Raw genomic sequence first — 14,160 nt, forward strand, 5'->3', positions numbered from 1 at the left:
TGGCACAATGGTCTGTATGAAGGGCTAAGTATCAATTCCATACTCAGTTCATCAAAAAATAATTCTAAAAAAATCCCGTCACTGTTCGATGGAATTTACGAATTGACCATTTTTACGGATGTTCCGAATCTTCCAGGGGACCACCCAGTGGGCACAATGGTCTGTATGAAGGTCGAAGTATCAATTCCATACTCAGTTCGTCAAAAAATAATTCTAAAAAAAATCCCGTCGCTGTATGATGGAATTTACGAATTGACCATTTTTACGGATGTTTTGGATCTTCCAGGGGACCACCCAGTGGACACAATGGTCCGTATGTAGGTCGAAGCATCAATTCCATACTCAGGGTTCAGCAAAAAAAAACCTTCGAAAAAAGTCCCGTCGCTATACGATGGAATTTACGAATTGACCATTTTTACGGATGTTTCGGATCTTCCAGGGGACCACCAAGTGGACACAAAGGCCGGAAGTGGGTCAAAGCATCATTTCCCTACTCAGGGTTCAGCAAAATGGTTCTAAGAAAGTCCCGCCGCTGTACGATGGCATTTACGAATTAACCATTTTTACGGATGTTCCGGATCTTCCAGGGGACCACCTAGTGGGCACAATGGAACGTATGCAGGTCGAATGGTCCGTATGCATACTCAGGGTTGGGCAAAAAATAATTCTAAAAAAATCCCGTCGCTCTACGATGGAATTTACGAATTGACCATTTTTACGGATGTTCTGGAACTTCCAGGGGATCACCCAGTGAACTCAACGGTCCGTATGCAGGTCAAAGCATCAATTCCATACTCAGGGTTCATCAAAAAATAATTCTAAAAAAATCCCGTCACTGTTCGATGGAATTTACGAATTGACCATTTTTACGGATGTTCCGAATCTTCCAGGGGACCACCCAGTGGGCACAATGGTCTGTATGAAGGTCGAAGTATCAATTCCATACTCAGTTCGTCAAAAAATAATTCTAAAAAAAATCCCGTCGCTGTATGATGGAATTTACGAATTGACCATTTTTACGGATGTTTTGGATCTTCCAGGGGACCACCTAGTGGACACAATGGTCCGTATGCAGGTTGAAGCATCAATTCCATACTCAGGGTTGGGCAAAAAATAATTCAAAAACCCAGATTAATCCACCTAGCGTTGGTGGTGCCTTTCTCGCATTTAGTTGAGACACCAACCTTATATGGAGTATATATGGTCCGATGTACCATTTTCTTCATAACTTTCAAACGCAATGACCGATCGTTATCAAATTCAATAGTGATCAACAAGGCTTTGTCCCCTGTCGAATGAAACTTGTTGCGAGAAAATCGGTTAAGGATTACTATACGAAAAGTTGTCTAATGTTTTTCATAGCTTTTGTGCACACACATACGCACACACATACACACACACACACATACACACATACATACACACGGACAGAAAGACATGTGCTCAGCTCGTCGAACTGAGTCGATTGGTATATAATACTATGGGTCTCAGAGGCTTCTATCAAAAGTTCGTTTTCGGAGTGAAATGATAGCCTTTCGGTACAACTTAGTTGTACGAGAAAGGCAAAAAAATCCCGTCACTCTACGATGGAATTTACGAATTGACCATTTTCACGGATGTTCCGGATCTTCCAGGGGACCACCCAGTGGACACAATGGTCCGTATGTAGGTCGAAGCATCAATTCCATACTCAGGGTTCAGCAAAAAAACCTTTTAAAAAAGTCCCGTCGCTCTACGATGGAATTTACGAATTGACCATTTTTACGGATGTCCCGGATCTTCCAGGGGACCACCCAGTGGACACAAAGGCCGGAAGTGGGTCAAAGCATCAATTTCCTACTCAGGGTTCAGCAAAAAATAATTCTAAAAAAATCCCGTCGCTGTACGATGGAATTTACGAATTGACCATTTTTACGGATGTTCCGGATCTTCCAGGAGACCACCCAGTGGACACAATGGTCCGTATGCAGGTCGAGGCATCAATTCCATACTCAGGGTTGGGCAAAAAAACAATCCTAAAAAAATCCCGTCGCTCTACGATGGAATTTACGAATTGACCATTTTTACGGATGTTCCGGATCTTCCAGGAGACCACCCAGTGGACACAATGGTCCGTATGTAGGTCAAAGCATCGATTCCATACTCAGGGTTCAGCAGAAAATTGTTCTAAAAAAATCCCGTCGCTTTACGATGGAATTTACGAATTGACCATTTTTACGGGTGTTCCGGATCTTCCAGGGGACCACCCGGTGGCCTCTGAATTCAACCTGTTTTTTGAAACCACACTCACACACAAGCGCATACATAGACACAGCGATGCACACCAACATACACACATACAAACACCCACAGACACATAAATGCCCATTGTAAGGCGGTTGGGTACCCGGGTACCCCGTCACCCGTTTACGGTGGGAAAAATCGTCACTCACATAAGGGTTAATCAGGTAACCGATTGAGTGTCGAAGCCGGTACAAAGTATCCAATCCGATTTCACGATCTACTCGGTCTTGTGCCCGGTGATGGATCTAGCCTACCTAGCCACCTAGAAGATATCCGAGCGGCGGAAACTACCAAAACTTAGCTTCCAATTTGATTGCAAGTCTTCTCGCTTTCTTCTCATGCCGTAACAAAACACTTTATCGTTGAGCCATTTATCTCCCGGATTTATCTTGGGATACTTAGAAGATCCCCGACAGCGGACAGGACTTCGACAGGAAGTTCCGCAGCGGTAGAATTTTCCTTGTAACCGTCCATTTACTTTCGTGGAATGCTGTTACGTAACCTTTACCACTCTTAACATCTCTTAGGTGTTTTCCAGATCAACTGAATCAATGGTGCTCCGATAACCCGAAACCAGTACTACTCCACGACACGATCTACTTTGCCGTGTCCCAGGACCTAGTCTACTCCGACAAAAAATTCTATGGTGGCGGAATTTCCTCCATAACGTATCGTGTCGTAATACTTTTTCTATGGTCGCTGTGTAAAGTAAGTGTGTAATGACCGCTGGTCTATGAATCATTTTTCGCTACAGCGAAAATATGATCTATGTTACCGCTCTGCCCACCTATTTTCATGTATGCTGTTTTTTGCACATTTTCTGTACGAAGTTACGAGCGCTGCCCTATAAAATCCTATCTCGTGCTATTCTATCCATGGCGGACAGTATAATATGCCGTGTTCCGGTGTCTCCGGCTTTGTTCGGAAAGGTAGGGTAAAGTGGAGACTGGAGACTCTGCGTGTACTACTATGTCCAGATACTTTCTGCAGCATTCTTGGCCTGAATGGAATAGTGTCAGGTAGAGGTTAATGGGATTTTTGTTCTACCTCGAAGACAGGTTCGAAATAAGCCGGTATGTGCTGCCTTCCTTCGCACTACTGCCTCAAATCAGCTGCTTCTTCCTTATCAAATCGGCTCTCGCAATCTTGCAAGCATTAATCGCTACTCGTAGTCAACAGCAGCGGTTTCCAACCTTTTTCATAAAAGTTACCCCTTAAAAGTTTAACATTCATTGAGGTACTCCCTATTTTTTTCGCTGTGGATGAAAATAAGAATAACTCATGAAATATATGCAAAATGGACCTGAAAACTAACAAGATATTAGCTCTCCAAAAAGTTGTCTGAGATTCATGTTATTCCGTGAAACTATGTCATTCAAATTTAGTTTATACTTCAATATTTTTTTTAATATTGAACGAGAAAGGCACCATTACCGCTAGGGTGATAATTCAGGGTTTTTTTTAATGCAATAAACGCAAATCAATGGAAAAAATGAAATCCATTTACCTGAAGTACAATGTTAAACTTTTCTTATGTGATTGTTTTCAATATTCTCCCTAATGCGCGAGAAAGGCTTGATAACTGCTATGTGGATTGATCTGAGTTTTTTAGTACCTTCTCTCTACTAGGATAATCAAATTATTCCTTTTCTTTAAATTAGGTGGTTTTCATTCCTCCTTCTTTATTTTCAGCCAAGTTTTCAAGGGTGCCCACAACCGAATCACAAAATGAAAAGTCCAAAAATGTCGAATTTGCGAAACTGTCAATAAAATTTCCCAAATTGACGAAATTAATATAATTTCTTGGCTAATAGTAGGGTCATTCGTCTAGCTTTCCATTGCAATACAAATGCCAGCATAAGATCACCTAGAAAGAAAGTTATAGAAAATTATAAAAGAAATTTTCATTGGAATTGTAATACATCCGTCATTAAGCATTTTTGTCCGAGGTACTTCCTGGCCATCGAAAGTACCCCCAGGGGTACATGTACCCCCAGGGGTACATGTACCCCAGGTTGAGAACCGCTGGTTTACAGTAATCAGTCTTTCTCCAAAAGATTTTTTCTGGGAATCATACATTCCATGGCCCAAACCGCTTATGAGACGTGTCAGGTTTTTCCTAGTGATTAACCCAGGAACCGTTCAAATGGGGACTTCATATGTTCTGACGTAGATACGCTGGCCAAGAGTATCCTCTTACTGCTACTAATGGTCCAATGCACCGAATGAACACAATGACGTTTGAGACGGGCGATGTTTACTAAAAATGAACACTTGCATGAACTCGATGAATGAAAAAGTATTCATTCTTAGTAAACAGCGCACCGCTCAAACGTCAATGATGAACTCGGTGCATTGGACCAGTGTTGTAAAATGTCATTTGCATTCGTTTGTATAATTTTCCCAGAACTTTTTTCAGAAGGTAGCTGTCAATTCATGTTGTATGACGAACTTATAGCGGTTAAATGGGCCTACAACTTTGTCTAACGAGACTTTGTTGTAAATATGTAATCTGGGGCGTGGGAGGCAAAATGTCATTCAAATGACATTATGTCAAATGACACGTGACATTTTGGAGAGTTTTCACTCTCCAGCCTTTGATGTTATACTTAGAGCAATGTACCCTTGGACAAAAATATAACCCTACTCAAACGTTATGAGTACATTCAAAATTATGGAAGAAATTTTGCTTCTAAAGAAAGTTATGAACAAATTAGTCAAATGACATGCAGATGACATTTTACAAGCCAATTTGGACCATAGCAGAACTATTTGAAATGAACTGAATTTGAAATGCCTTCTCGCAAGCTTAATTGACGTGGCGATTGAAATTAAGTTAACTGATGAAATTCTAAGAAATGAACATAGAAAACAGACAACCAACCTAATTCACCATGTTAGTAGGTAAGTTTTTTTTCTATTTTGAAATTCCGACGAATTTTTTTTTTTGATAAATAAAAAGAAAACGAGACTTTTAATTTCTTAGAGGTTTTCATGGGAGACATTCAATAAGATTTTTTTATGGAATTGGAATAATTATAATAATTATGTGTCTCCAGCTCCACTTTCCAGAGAGTAAAATAATGTTAAAACTATAGGAAAGCCCAGCTTGAATATGCATCCTCATTTTTGTTGGATTGAGTTCCATTGAAGAAGTAATTATTGTTGACCCATCGGTACCATCCAACATTCCAAAACATCTAAGTTATTTAGATATCATGGTATGTGCACAATGAACTTTTATAATAAAGATAAGTACGAGTAATAACTAATAAGTAAATCTATATGCCAAAGTTTGATAGCAGCTGAATAGTGACGTGTCATATATTTCTTAAAAATTATAAAGAAAATGATTACTTCTTCCGAGGCCGCTTTTTTTATGAATTTGGAATCAGAGTATGCTAAAGCTAAGCTAAAGCTAAGCTAAAGCTAAGCTAAAGCTAAGCTAAAGCTTGTTAAAGCTAAGCTTAAAGCTTAAGAGTTGTTAAAGCTGTTAAAGCTGTTAAAGCTTGCTTAAGCTAAGCCCCAGCTGTTTAAAGCTAAGCTGTTAAAGTTAAGCTAAAGTTGTTAAAGCCCAAAGCTGTAAGCTTAAAGCCTGTTAAAGTTAAGCTAGTTGTTAAAGCCCAGCTAAAGTTCAGCTGTTGTCAGCCTGGGCTGTTGCCCAGTGCTAAAGCCTTGCTTAAAGCCTGTTGCCTGCTAAAGCTGTTAAAGCCTGGCTCAGCCTGCTCAGCTCAGCTCCAGCCTAAAGCTGTTCCTGCCCATGAAGCTCAGCCCGCTTAAAGTCAAAGCCAGCTGGCCTCAGCTAAAGCAGCTCAAGCCTGCTCAAAGCCCCTCAGCCTGCCAGCCCAGCTCAGCTGCTCAAAGCCCCAGCCCGCTCAGCCTGCCTGCCCCAGCCCCAGCCCCTGCCCCCTCAGCCAGCCGCTCAGCCTGCCCCAGCCTGCCCGCCGTCAGCCTGCCGCCCCAGCCTGTGCCAGCCCTCAGTCCCAGCCTGCCCAGCCCGCCGCCAGCCTGCCCAGCTCAGCCTGCCAGTCCAGCCTGCCCCAGCCTCCAGCTCCGCCCAGCTCCAGCCTGGCTCAGCCCGCCCAGCCCGCCCCAGCCTGCCCAGCCTGCTCAGCCTGCCCAGCCTGGGCTCAGCCTGCCTGCCTGCCTGTGCCTGCCCAGCCCGCCCAAAGCCTGCTCAGCCTGGCTCAGTCTCAGCCTGCTCAGCTCAGCCTGCTCAAAGCAGCTCAGCCTGTCAAAGCCTTGCTCAGCCCAGCCCAGCCTGCTCAAAGCCTGCTCAGCTTGCCTGAAAGCCTGCTGCTCAGCCTGCCTGTTGCTCAGCCTGTCAAAGCTAAGCTAAAGCCTGTTTAAAGCCTGCTCAGCTAAAGCTGTTTAAAGCTTAAAGCTTGTTAAGCTCAGCTAAGCTTTAAAGCTTGCCAGTTGTTTGCTTAAAGCTAAGCTAGTTAAAGCTTGTTTAAAGTTGTTTAAAGCTAAGCTAAAGCTAAGCTAAAGCTAAGCTAAAGCTAAGCTAAAGCTAAGCTAAAGCTAAGCTAAAGCAGAGAAACAGCTTGTGGGTGGTCAATCAGCAGCCGATGGCACCTCCATCGATTTTGTTTTGTGTTTGACGTTTGCGCACTACCGCCAACGTGGCTGGTTTCTTGGTGCGTGATAACAAGCCGAAGACTTATTGTGAAAAATGAACTGATATTTTTTTTCAATAACAAATAGTTTAAATTCCTCTTTGAATAGAATCCAAGTAGAAAGGGAACGCAAAAATATATGATATTATCCAAACTCTAGTACTAAAGTACCCAATTTGGCGAACTTTCGAAAAGCTTTGGAATAAATTAAAAAATCCCCTTTACTAATTTATCTTTGAGATAGCTTTGTGATTTTTTTTTATAATGAAAACTAATTTCTGGAAATATATTCATTAGAGTGGAGCGTCATGGTCATTTTTCTCAAATCAATGGTTTTTTGAAACTATGTTGGGTCCCAAACAACTGTGCAGAAATTTGGCCCGATTTATTTTTTCTTCGCTTTCCGCTAAACTAAGTGGCACAATGCGTTAAAGTGTAACCCTAAGGATGCCGAAAAGCTTTGCTGTAAAAAGGTACGTTGCTGGAGCGTGCACGAAAAAAGTTATAACGCTTCGAAGATTGATTGTTCAAACCATATGCAAAAATTTTTTCATTCTGCCAGCACTGCCGAACTACGTGGACTAATAATTTAACTGAGTGTTATTTCAAATTTTTTTATCTTATACGGCTTTTCATTTCACGAAGTAAAATTCCGACAAAAAGGAAGAAGGGTTTTGCATTCTAACAACTATTGGCTGCCCAGTAGTCCTGGCAGAAGCATTGATTTCTTGCGTATGGTTTGAACAATAAGTTTTCGAAGCGTAATAACATTTTTTGTAGACCTTACACCTACGCACCTCCTTCGGCAAAGTCTTTCGGCATCCTTCAGACCATATGCCAACGAATTGAGTCACGTGATTGACGATAAATTGAAGCTGCTAAGAGCAAAAATGTAAAAAAAAACTACGCTTTCCCATACTAATCTCCATATTAATTTAAAACGCGATGCGGGAAGCGAGGACGCAACCAATCGAGCCCATGTTTTGCACAGTTGATTGGGGTCCCAAAACGTTTCAGAAAAACCTTGATCTCACTTGATTGGATGAAGTTTGCGTTTTTCCATACAGCTGCGCCTCACTCTAATATTCACTTCCAAGACGGTTTTGTGATAGAAGGTCCGAAGACCCATAGTGTTATATACAAATCGACGAGTTCAACGAGCTCGACGAGTTGAGATGATGTCTGTCTGTGTGTATGTATGTGCATTGTGCGTGTGTGTATGTATGTGCGCAAAATAAAACTCACTCATCTTTTAGAAACTTATCTTGATCCGATTTGTTTGCAATAAGTCGGGGAATCCCATCCCATTGTTTCCCATTGAAAATTGGCCAGATCGGACTGTGGGATCAAAAGTTATGGCCAAAATACGATTTATATACAAAAAAAAACACGCTAAGAAATTCTCACTTTTTTTTTTAGTATATGTACGAGAAAGGCACAAACACTGCTAGGTGGATCAATCAGGGTTTTTTTGAATGTAGTCCTATACGTAAGCACTTATAGATAGCTTATTCTTCGATTTTGCAGTGTTTCTGGTTTACTCCTGTTTTCCACACTTGAGGTCCTTCTAAGTGGTGCCCACAACTTCCTGTAATGCGAGAACGAAAAATTTGTTGGGAAGAATCCACGTGCTAACGCCCAGCGACTGTTCCTACGTTGACAATGAATATTACGTCATTCGTATGATTTAGATATACTGTATTGAGTTTATATAGTCAAACATAACACTAAATAAATACATCTTGCCAATTCATAATGTTCTCACTTTCCCAATCCCCAGCAACGAGAACGACGTCCAGGAAATCTTCATGTACGACATCGCCACCAAGGGTGTCACACATCTGAACGGTGAACTGTCGCAGGCCTTCGTCAAGGTAGCCGAAGAAAACGCCCAAACGCAAAACCTGGAAGAGCTGCCCGTCGTCGACAGTGGAATTGTGGAGCAGATGGAAGCCTCCGAGAAGGACCTACGGGGTGGGGAGGAATCATCCTACGAAGACCAGGACGTTGACCAGGAGGCCGAGTCGGACGAACAGGCGGACGCTTCGGAGCATAAGCCCATCTACGTGTATCCGATCAACAGCAAGCACCGAAGAATACAGATCAACTCCGGGTACAGCAGTATCAAGAACTAGGCGGCCCAACACGTGCCAAATGAGATTGTTGATGCGTGGAAGCGTTGGATAACATGGATGCGTGAGAGAGTGAATGCGAGAGCCAAACAAACTTTATAAATAGTTCAAATTTCTTCTTCTTTAGAGCTAATCGCTAGCAAGTAGAGAGAAACAAGTTGCATAATACCGCTGACCGTTGAATGCTAGAGCGTATGAAAGCTGTTTAGGATATTGTAGTATTTTTCAAAAACACATGAAATACAATCAATGATTTCGACACCGCTAGAAGAAGTTGCAACCGCAGAAAACATCTTTGCTTGAAGTGAGCAAATTGTTTTTTTTTCTGTTGGTTAGCACATCTATTGTAAATAGTGCCTATGATAAGATACAGGTTTTCCTTGAGGGAAGCCAAACAGTTCGAAAGTTGCCACACATAGAAAATTAGACAAATAGAGCCCTTATCTGGGAACCCGGGTATTTTGCCCAATAAAGTGTATGGCTAGGACGTAGTTTTACTCTTTGTTAAGCCTCAATCACCATAGAAGCAATAGAAGGAGAGTTTCAAACTCGAGCTGTTAGCTAGGGACCGCAAAATGACATTGACAGTCAGTAGGATTAGTGAAGTTTTCTTTTGGTCAACAAAGAAAAAGCTCAGCTGTAAAGTTACAAATTTCGGGAATGAAATCAAAATTGTTATGAGTGAGAGAACGTATTTAATTAAATTATGGCATGTTTTGTAAAAAGTACTAACACAAATATCTACAGGAATTCCATATTTCATTCTAGGAAAGAACTTCAAATTGAATTCGGTTACCACAGTATTCCATTAAGGTTTCAAGCTGTTCAAACTTGCTTGCAATGATGCTACACGAGATACAAAATGACACATATACTCTAAGCTCTTTACCAAGATGCCCTGTAACTGCTGAAACTATTCTTAATAAATATATGAATACAAATATGATGTTTTTATTAGGTGTAGGTAATCTGTAGAACTATCACAACGATCCTATTTTGAATAATGACTATCATTGTTTCGACAACAGATTTTGCACAGATTTGTCACTATAATGATAACTTCTTCGTGCAAAAAAGTCATCTCTATTCAGCTCTGTCCGTCGCCAACCACGCAGTCTACGAAGGGTCAGCAAATTGACGTCTGTACTGTATCGATTGACTTTTCTCGCTGCGCACCTCGAATCTTGTACCCATCGCTATCTAGAATCGTTTTCACCGATTTATTGTACAACATTATGACACCGTAGTCGACCGATTTTGGAGACTTTTCTTTCGATAAGTCCAAGTGTGCGTTGGTCCTCCACGAGCATCGTCCAGCTATCGTGTTCGTAGAGGACTACCCCGGTCTAATGAGCGTTTTATAGATAGTCAGGTTGGTACGGCGGCGAATTCTATTTGATCGGAGTGTCCGGCGAAGTCTAAAGTACGGCCTGTCTTCGAATTTCTCTGCTGGCATCGTTTTTGGCGGTCACAAGAGAGCCAAAAGTACACGAATTCTTCAACCACCGTGATTTCGTCACCACCTATACAAACTTATGGTGAGTGGCCTACCTTGTCTTCTCTCAAGCATCTGCTTATCATGTACTTCGTCTTTGTCTGCTGATGCGTGCCATAATATCTAGTTTGTCGGCTGTCCCTTTCATGTTTATTTCATTTATTTAGTTTTCATCTAAACAGATAAAACTGAATCAACAATTTGACGCCACAATACACGGATCGAGGCCGCATCTCTCCATCTTCGAATGCGCCCTACGCTCGCCAAGTCGTTTTGCATCTGCCCACCTCGCTCGCTGCGCTCTACGCCGTCTCGTACCTGCCGGATCGGAAGCGAACACCATTTTTGCAGAGTTGCTGTCCGCATTCTTGCCCTGCCCATCGTACGCTTTCGGCTTTAGTTACCTTCTGGATACTGGGTTTGCCTTAGAGCTGGGCGAGCTCGTGGCTCATTCTTCGCCGCCACACACCGTCTTCTTACATACCGCCAAAGATGGTCCTAAGCACCCGTCTCTCGAATACTCCAAGTGCTTGCAAGTCCTCCATGTCCATGTTTAATGTCCGTAGAGGACAACCGCACAGTGGCTAAAACCGTGTTTTAAGCGCGTTTAATTAATATCACCTTTATTATGCAATTTAGCGTAACGGTCTCTTTGAGACATTTGATCAGTAAGTAAATGCGCTTCTTTGAAGGTATTTAGCTTACTGATCAATCCCCCTATAAGTGAGATAAAAAATTTGTTTTTTCTTCTTTACAATGGACAAGGTTAATGTTTTCACAAAAGTTGTAGTAAAAGTTCTCCTGAAAAACTTTGTCGAAGACACCGAGTTCGTAATTTCATTACTTTTGAAGATTTGTTACGTTTTATTCCGACAACCCCCTAAAAATGGTTTTTCCATCATAGCTTTTTTATTTTCAATTCTACATTTTTTGCATGTTCTAGAAAGTTATAGATAATAACAAAATACGTCGTTTGGTGGTAATTGCACCTTAAAAACTTGAAAATTAAAAATTTATAACAGTTTTAATGGATTTTTTAGTCATATTTGATGTAGTTGTAACTAAGTATAGGGCAAATTGTGGCAAACAATCTCATACGCATATCAAAGTACAAGTAATGGACTTTAATTTAATACTTAAATTGTCGAGTTGTAAGCGAATGTAAGACATGTTTGAACAAATAATTTTTATTGTAATATTAGAAGTGTATTAATGAAAATGCATTCAAGAAGTTGCTTTGCTTATTTAAGATACTGCACAAAATCATTTTAAAGCATTCAATTCGCTAATTGCTGTCGCTATTTCCACTGCCACTGTTGTCACTGTTTATGCTGCTATTTGAAAAGTTCTTCAGAAGAGTTTTTGCGTCCTCCGAAAACGAATATTTCGCTTTTTTGGGCCATCCGCGAATACTACTTATTAACGGATCAGATGAAACGAGTAGCATATTCAAAACATGATGGTTCGTTGCTTGTCTGTTGCTTGTTGAGTTCTCGATATCTGCTTACCGGATGAACTATGTAAATAATATGCTCATATCGAAGAAATTGTAAGAAAATTACCTTTTCCAATCTTTGTTTCTGGCTTCCTGCACTTCTTCAGACAGCTGACCAATCGGCACCAAACAATGGCTGATTATGGCATATTATTTACATATTTTATCCGGTAAGCAGATATCGAGAACTCAGCACCAGAAAAATTTCAAGACAAGCAATGGACCGTGATGTTTTGGATATGCTACTCGTTTCATCTTAACCGTTTATAAATAGAACTCGTGGATGGCCCATAAAAAAGCGATATATTCGTTTTCAGAGGACGCAAAAACTCTTCTGAAAAGGAGAACTTTTCATATAGCAGCATAAACAAAGACAATAGTGACAGTGAAAATAGCTACATCGATTAGCGAATTTAATGCTTTAAAATTATTTTGTGTAGTATCTTAAAAAAGCAAAGCAACTTCTTGAATGCATTTTCATTAATACACTTCTAATAAAGCAATAAAAGTTATTTGATCAAACATGTCTTACATTCGCTTACAACTCGACAATTTAAGTATTAAATTAAAGTCCATTACTTGTACTTTGATATGCGTATGAGATTGTTTGCCACAATTTGCCCTATACTTAGTTACAACTACATCAAATATGACTAAAAAATCCATTAAAACTGTTATAACTTTTTTATTTTTCAAGTTCTTAAGGTGCAATTACCACCAAACGACGTATTTTGTTATTATCTATAACTTTCTAGAACATGCAAAAAATGTAGAATTGAAAATAAAAAAGCTATGATGGAAAAACCATTTTTAGGGGGTTGTCGGAATAAAACGTAACAAATCTTCAAAAGTAATGAAATTACGAACTCGGTGTCTTCGACAAAGTTTTTCAGGAGAACTTTTACTACAACTTTTGTGAGGACATTAACCTTGTTCATTGTAAAGCAGAAAAAAGAAAATTTTTATCTCACTTTTAGGGGGATTGATCAGTAAGCTAAATACCTTCAAAGAAGCGCATTTACTTACTAATCAAATGTCTCGAAGAGTTAATGGTCTCTTACATAATAAAGGTAATATTAATTAAACGCGCTTAAAACACGGTTTTAGCCACTGTGAACCGGTCTTATAAGCGTCTTGTACATGACACATTTGGTACGGTGGCGAATCTTTTTTGACCGCAGTTTCTGCTGTAGGCCGTAGTAGGCCCGACTTCCACAGATGATGCGTCTTCGTATTTCACGACCAACATTGTTATCAGCCGTTAGCAAGGATCCGAGGTAGACGAATTCTTCGACCACCTCGGAGGTATCCCCGTCTATCGTAACACTGCTTCCCAGGTGGGCCCTGTTGAGCTCGGTTCCGTCCAAAAGCATGTACTTTGTCTTCGATGCATTTACAACCAGTCTAACTTTTGCTGCTTCACGTTTCAGACGGGTGTGCAGTTCTGCCACCTTTGCAAATGTTCGGCCGACAATGTTCATGCCATCCGCGAAACAAATAAATTGAATGGATCTGTAGAAAATCGTACCCCGGCTGTTACACCCGGCTCTCCGCATGACACCTTCTAGCGCAATGTTGAACAACAGGCACGAAAGTCCATCACCTTGTCTTATAGTCCCCGACGCGATTCGAACGAACTGGAGTGTTCGCCCGAAAACACAGCTTTGCACACCATCCACCGTTGCTTTGATCAGTCTGGTAAGCTTCCCAGGGAAGCTCTTCTTGTCTATAATTTTCCATAGCTGTACGCGATCTATACTGTCGAATGCCACCTTGGAATCAACGAACAGATGGTGCGTTGGGACCTGGTATTCACGGCATTTTTGAAGGACTTGCCGTACAGTAAAGATCTGGTCCGTTGTCAACGAAGTTCTCAAGCTTCAGCTTGTCGCCTTTCTTTAGATGGGGCATATAAGTGTGTTTCTTCCACTCCTTCGGTAGCTGTTCAGTTTCCCAGATTCTGACTATCAATGTGTGCAGGCAAGTGGCTAGCTTTTCCGGGCCCATCTTGATGAGCTCAGCTCCGAAACCATCCTTACCAGTAGCTTTATGGCTTTACACCAGTAGCTATGGATGGCATCCTTAACTTCCCTCAAGGTGGGGGCTGGTTAGCTTCCATTGTCCACTGAACTGACG

General features: G+C 41.2%; 1 protein-coding gene and 1 long non-coding RNA gene across 3 annotated transcripts in view; one reads left to right on the plus strand and one right to left on the minus strand.

Annotated features, from left to right (window-relative positions):
- Positions 1-9,975, plus strand: part of LOC134210799 (bromodomain-containing protein 4-like) — a 194,656-nt gene extending 184,681 nt beyond the window's left edge. For both annotated transcript variants that reach the window (XM_062687076.1, XM_062687077.1), the window contains one exon: positions 8,683-9,975. In XM_062687076.1, coding sequence (XP_062543060.1) covers positions 8,683-9,037 — 355 coding nt within the window. In that variant the 3' untranslated portion in view covers positions 9,038-9,975. The remainder of the gene's footprint in view (positions 1-8,682) is intronic.
- Positions 9,976-11,990: 2,015 nt separating this feature from the next.
- Positions 11,991-12,883, minus strand: LOC134211292 (uncharacterized). The gene is made up of 3 exons (XR_009978993.1): positions 12,783-12,883; positions 12,092-12,122; positions 11,991-12,029 (listed from the first exon to the last, which is right to left on the minus strand). It is a non-coding gene; the product is annotated as an uncharacterized LOC134211292 (long non-coding RNA).
- Positions 12,884-14,160: the final 1,277 nt, after the last annotated feature.

The sequence above is a fragment of the Armigeres subalbatus genome, chromosome 2 (assembly GCF_024139115.2).
Source record: "Armigeres subalbatus isolate Guangzhou_Male chromosome 2, GZ_Asu_2, whole genome shotgun sequence".
In the NCBI taxonomy this organism is placed as follows: domain Eukaryota; kingdom Metazoa; phylum Arthropoda; class Insecta; order Diptera; family Culicidae; genus Armigeres; species Armigeres subalbatus.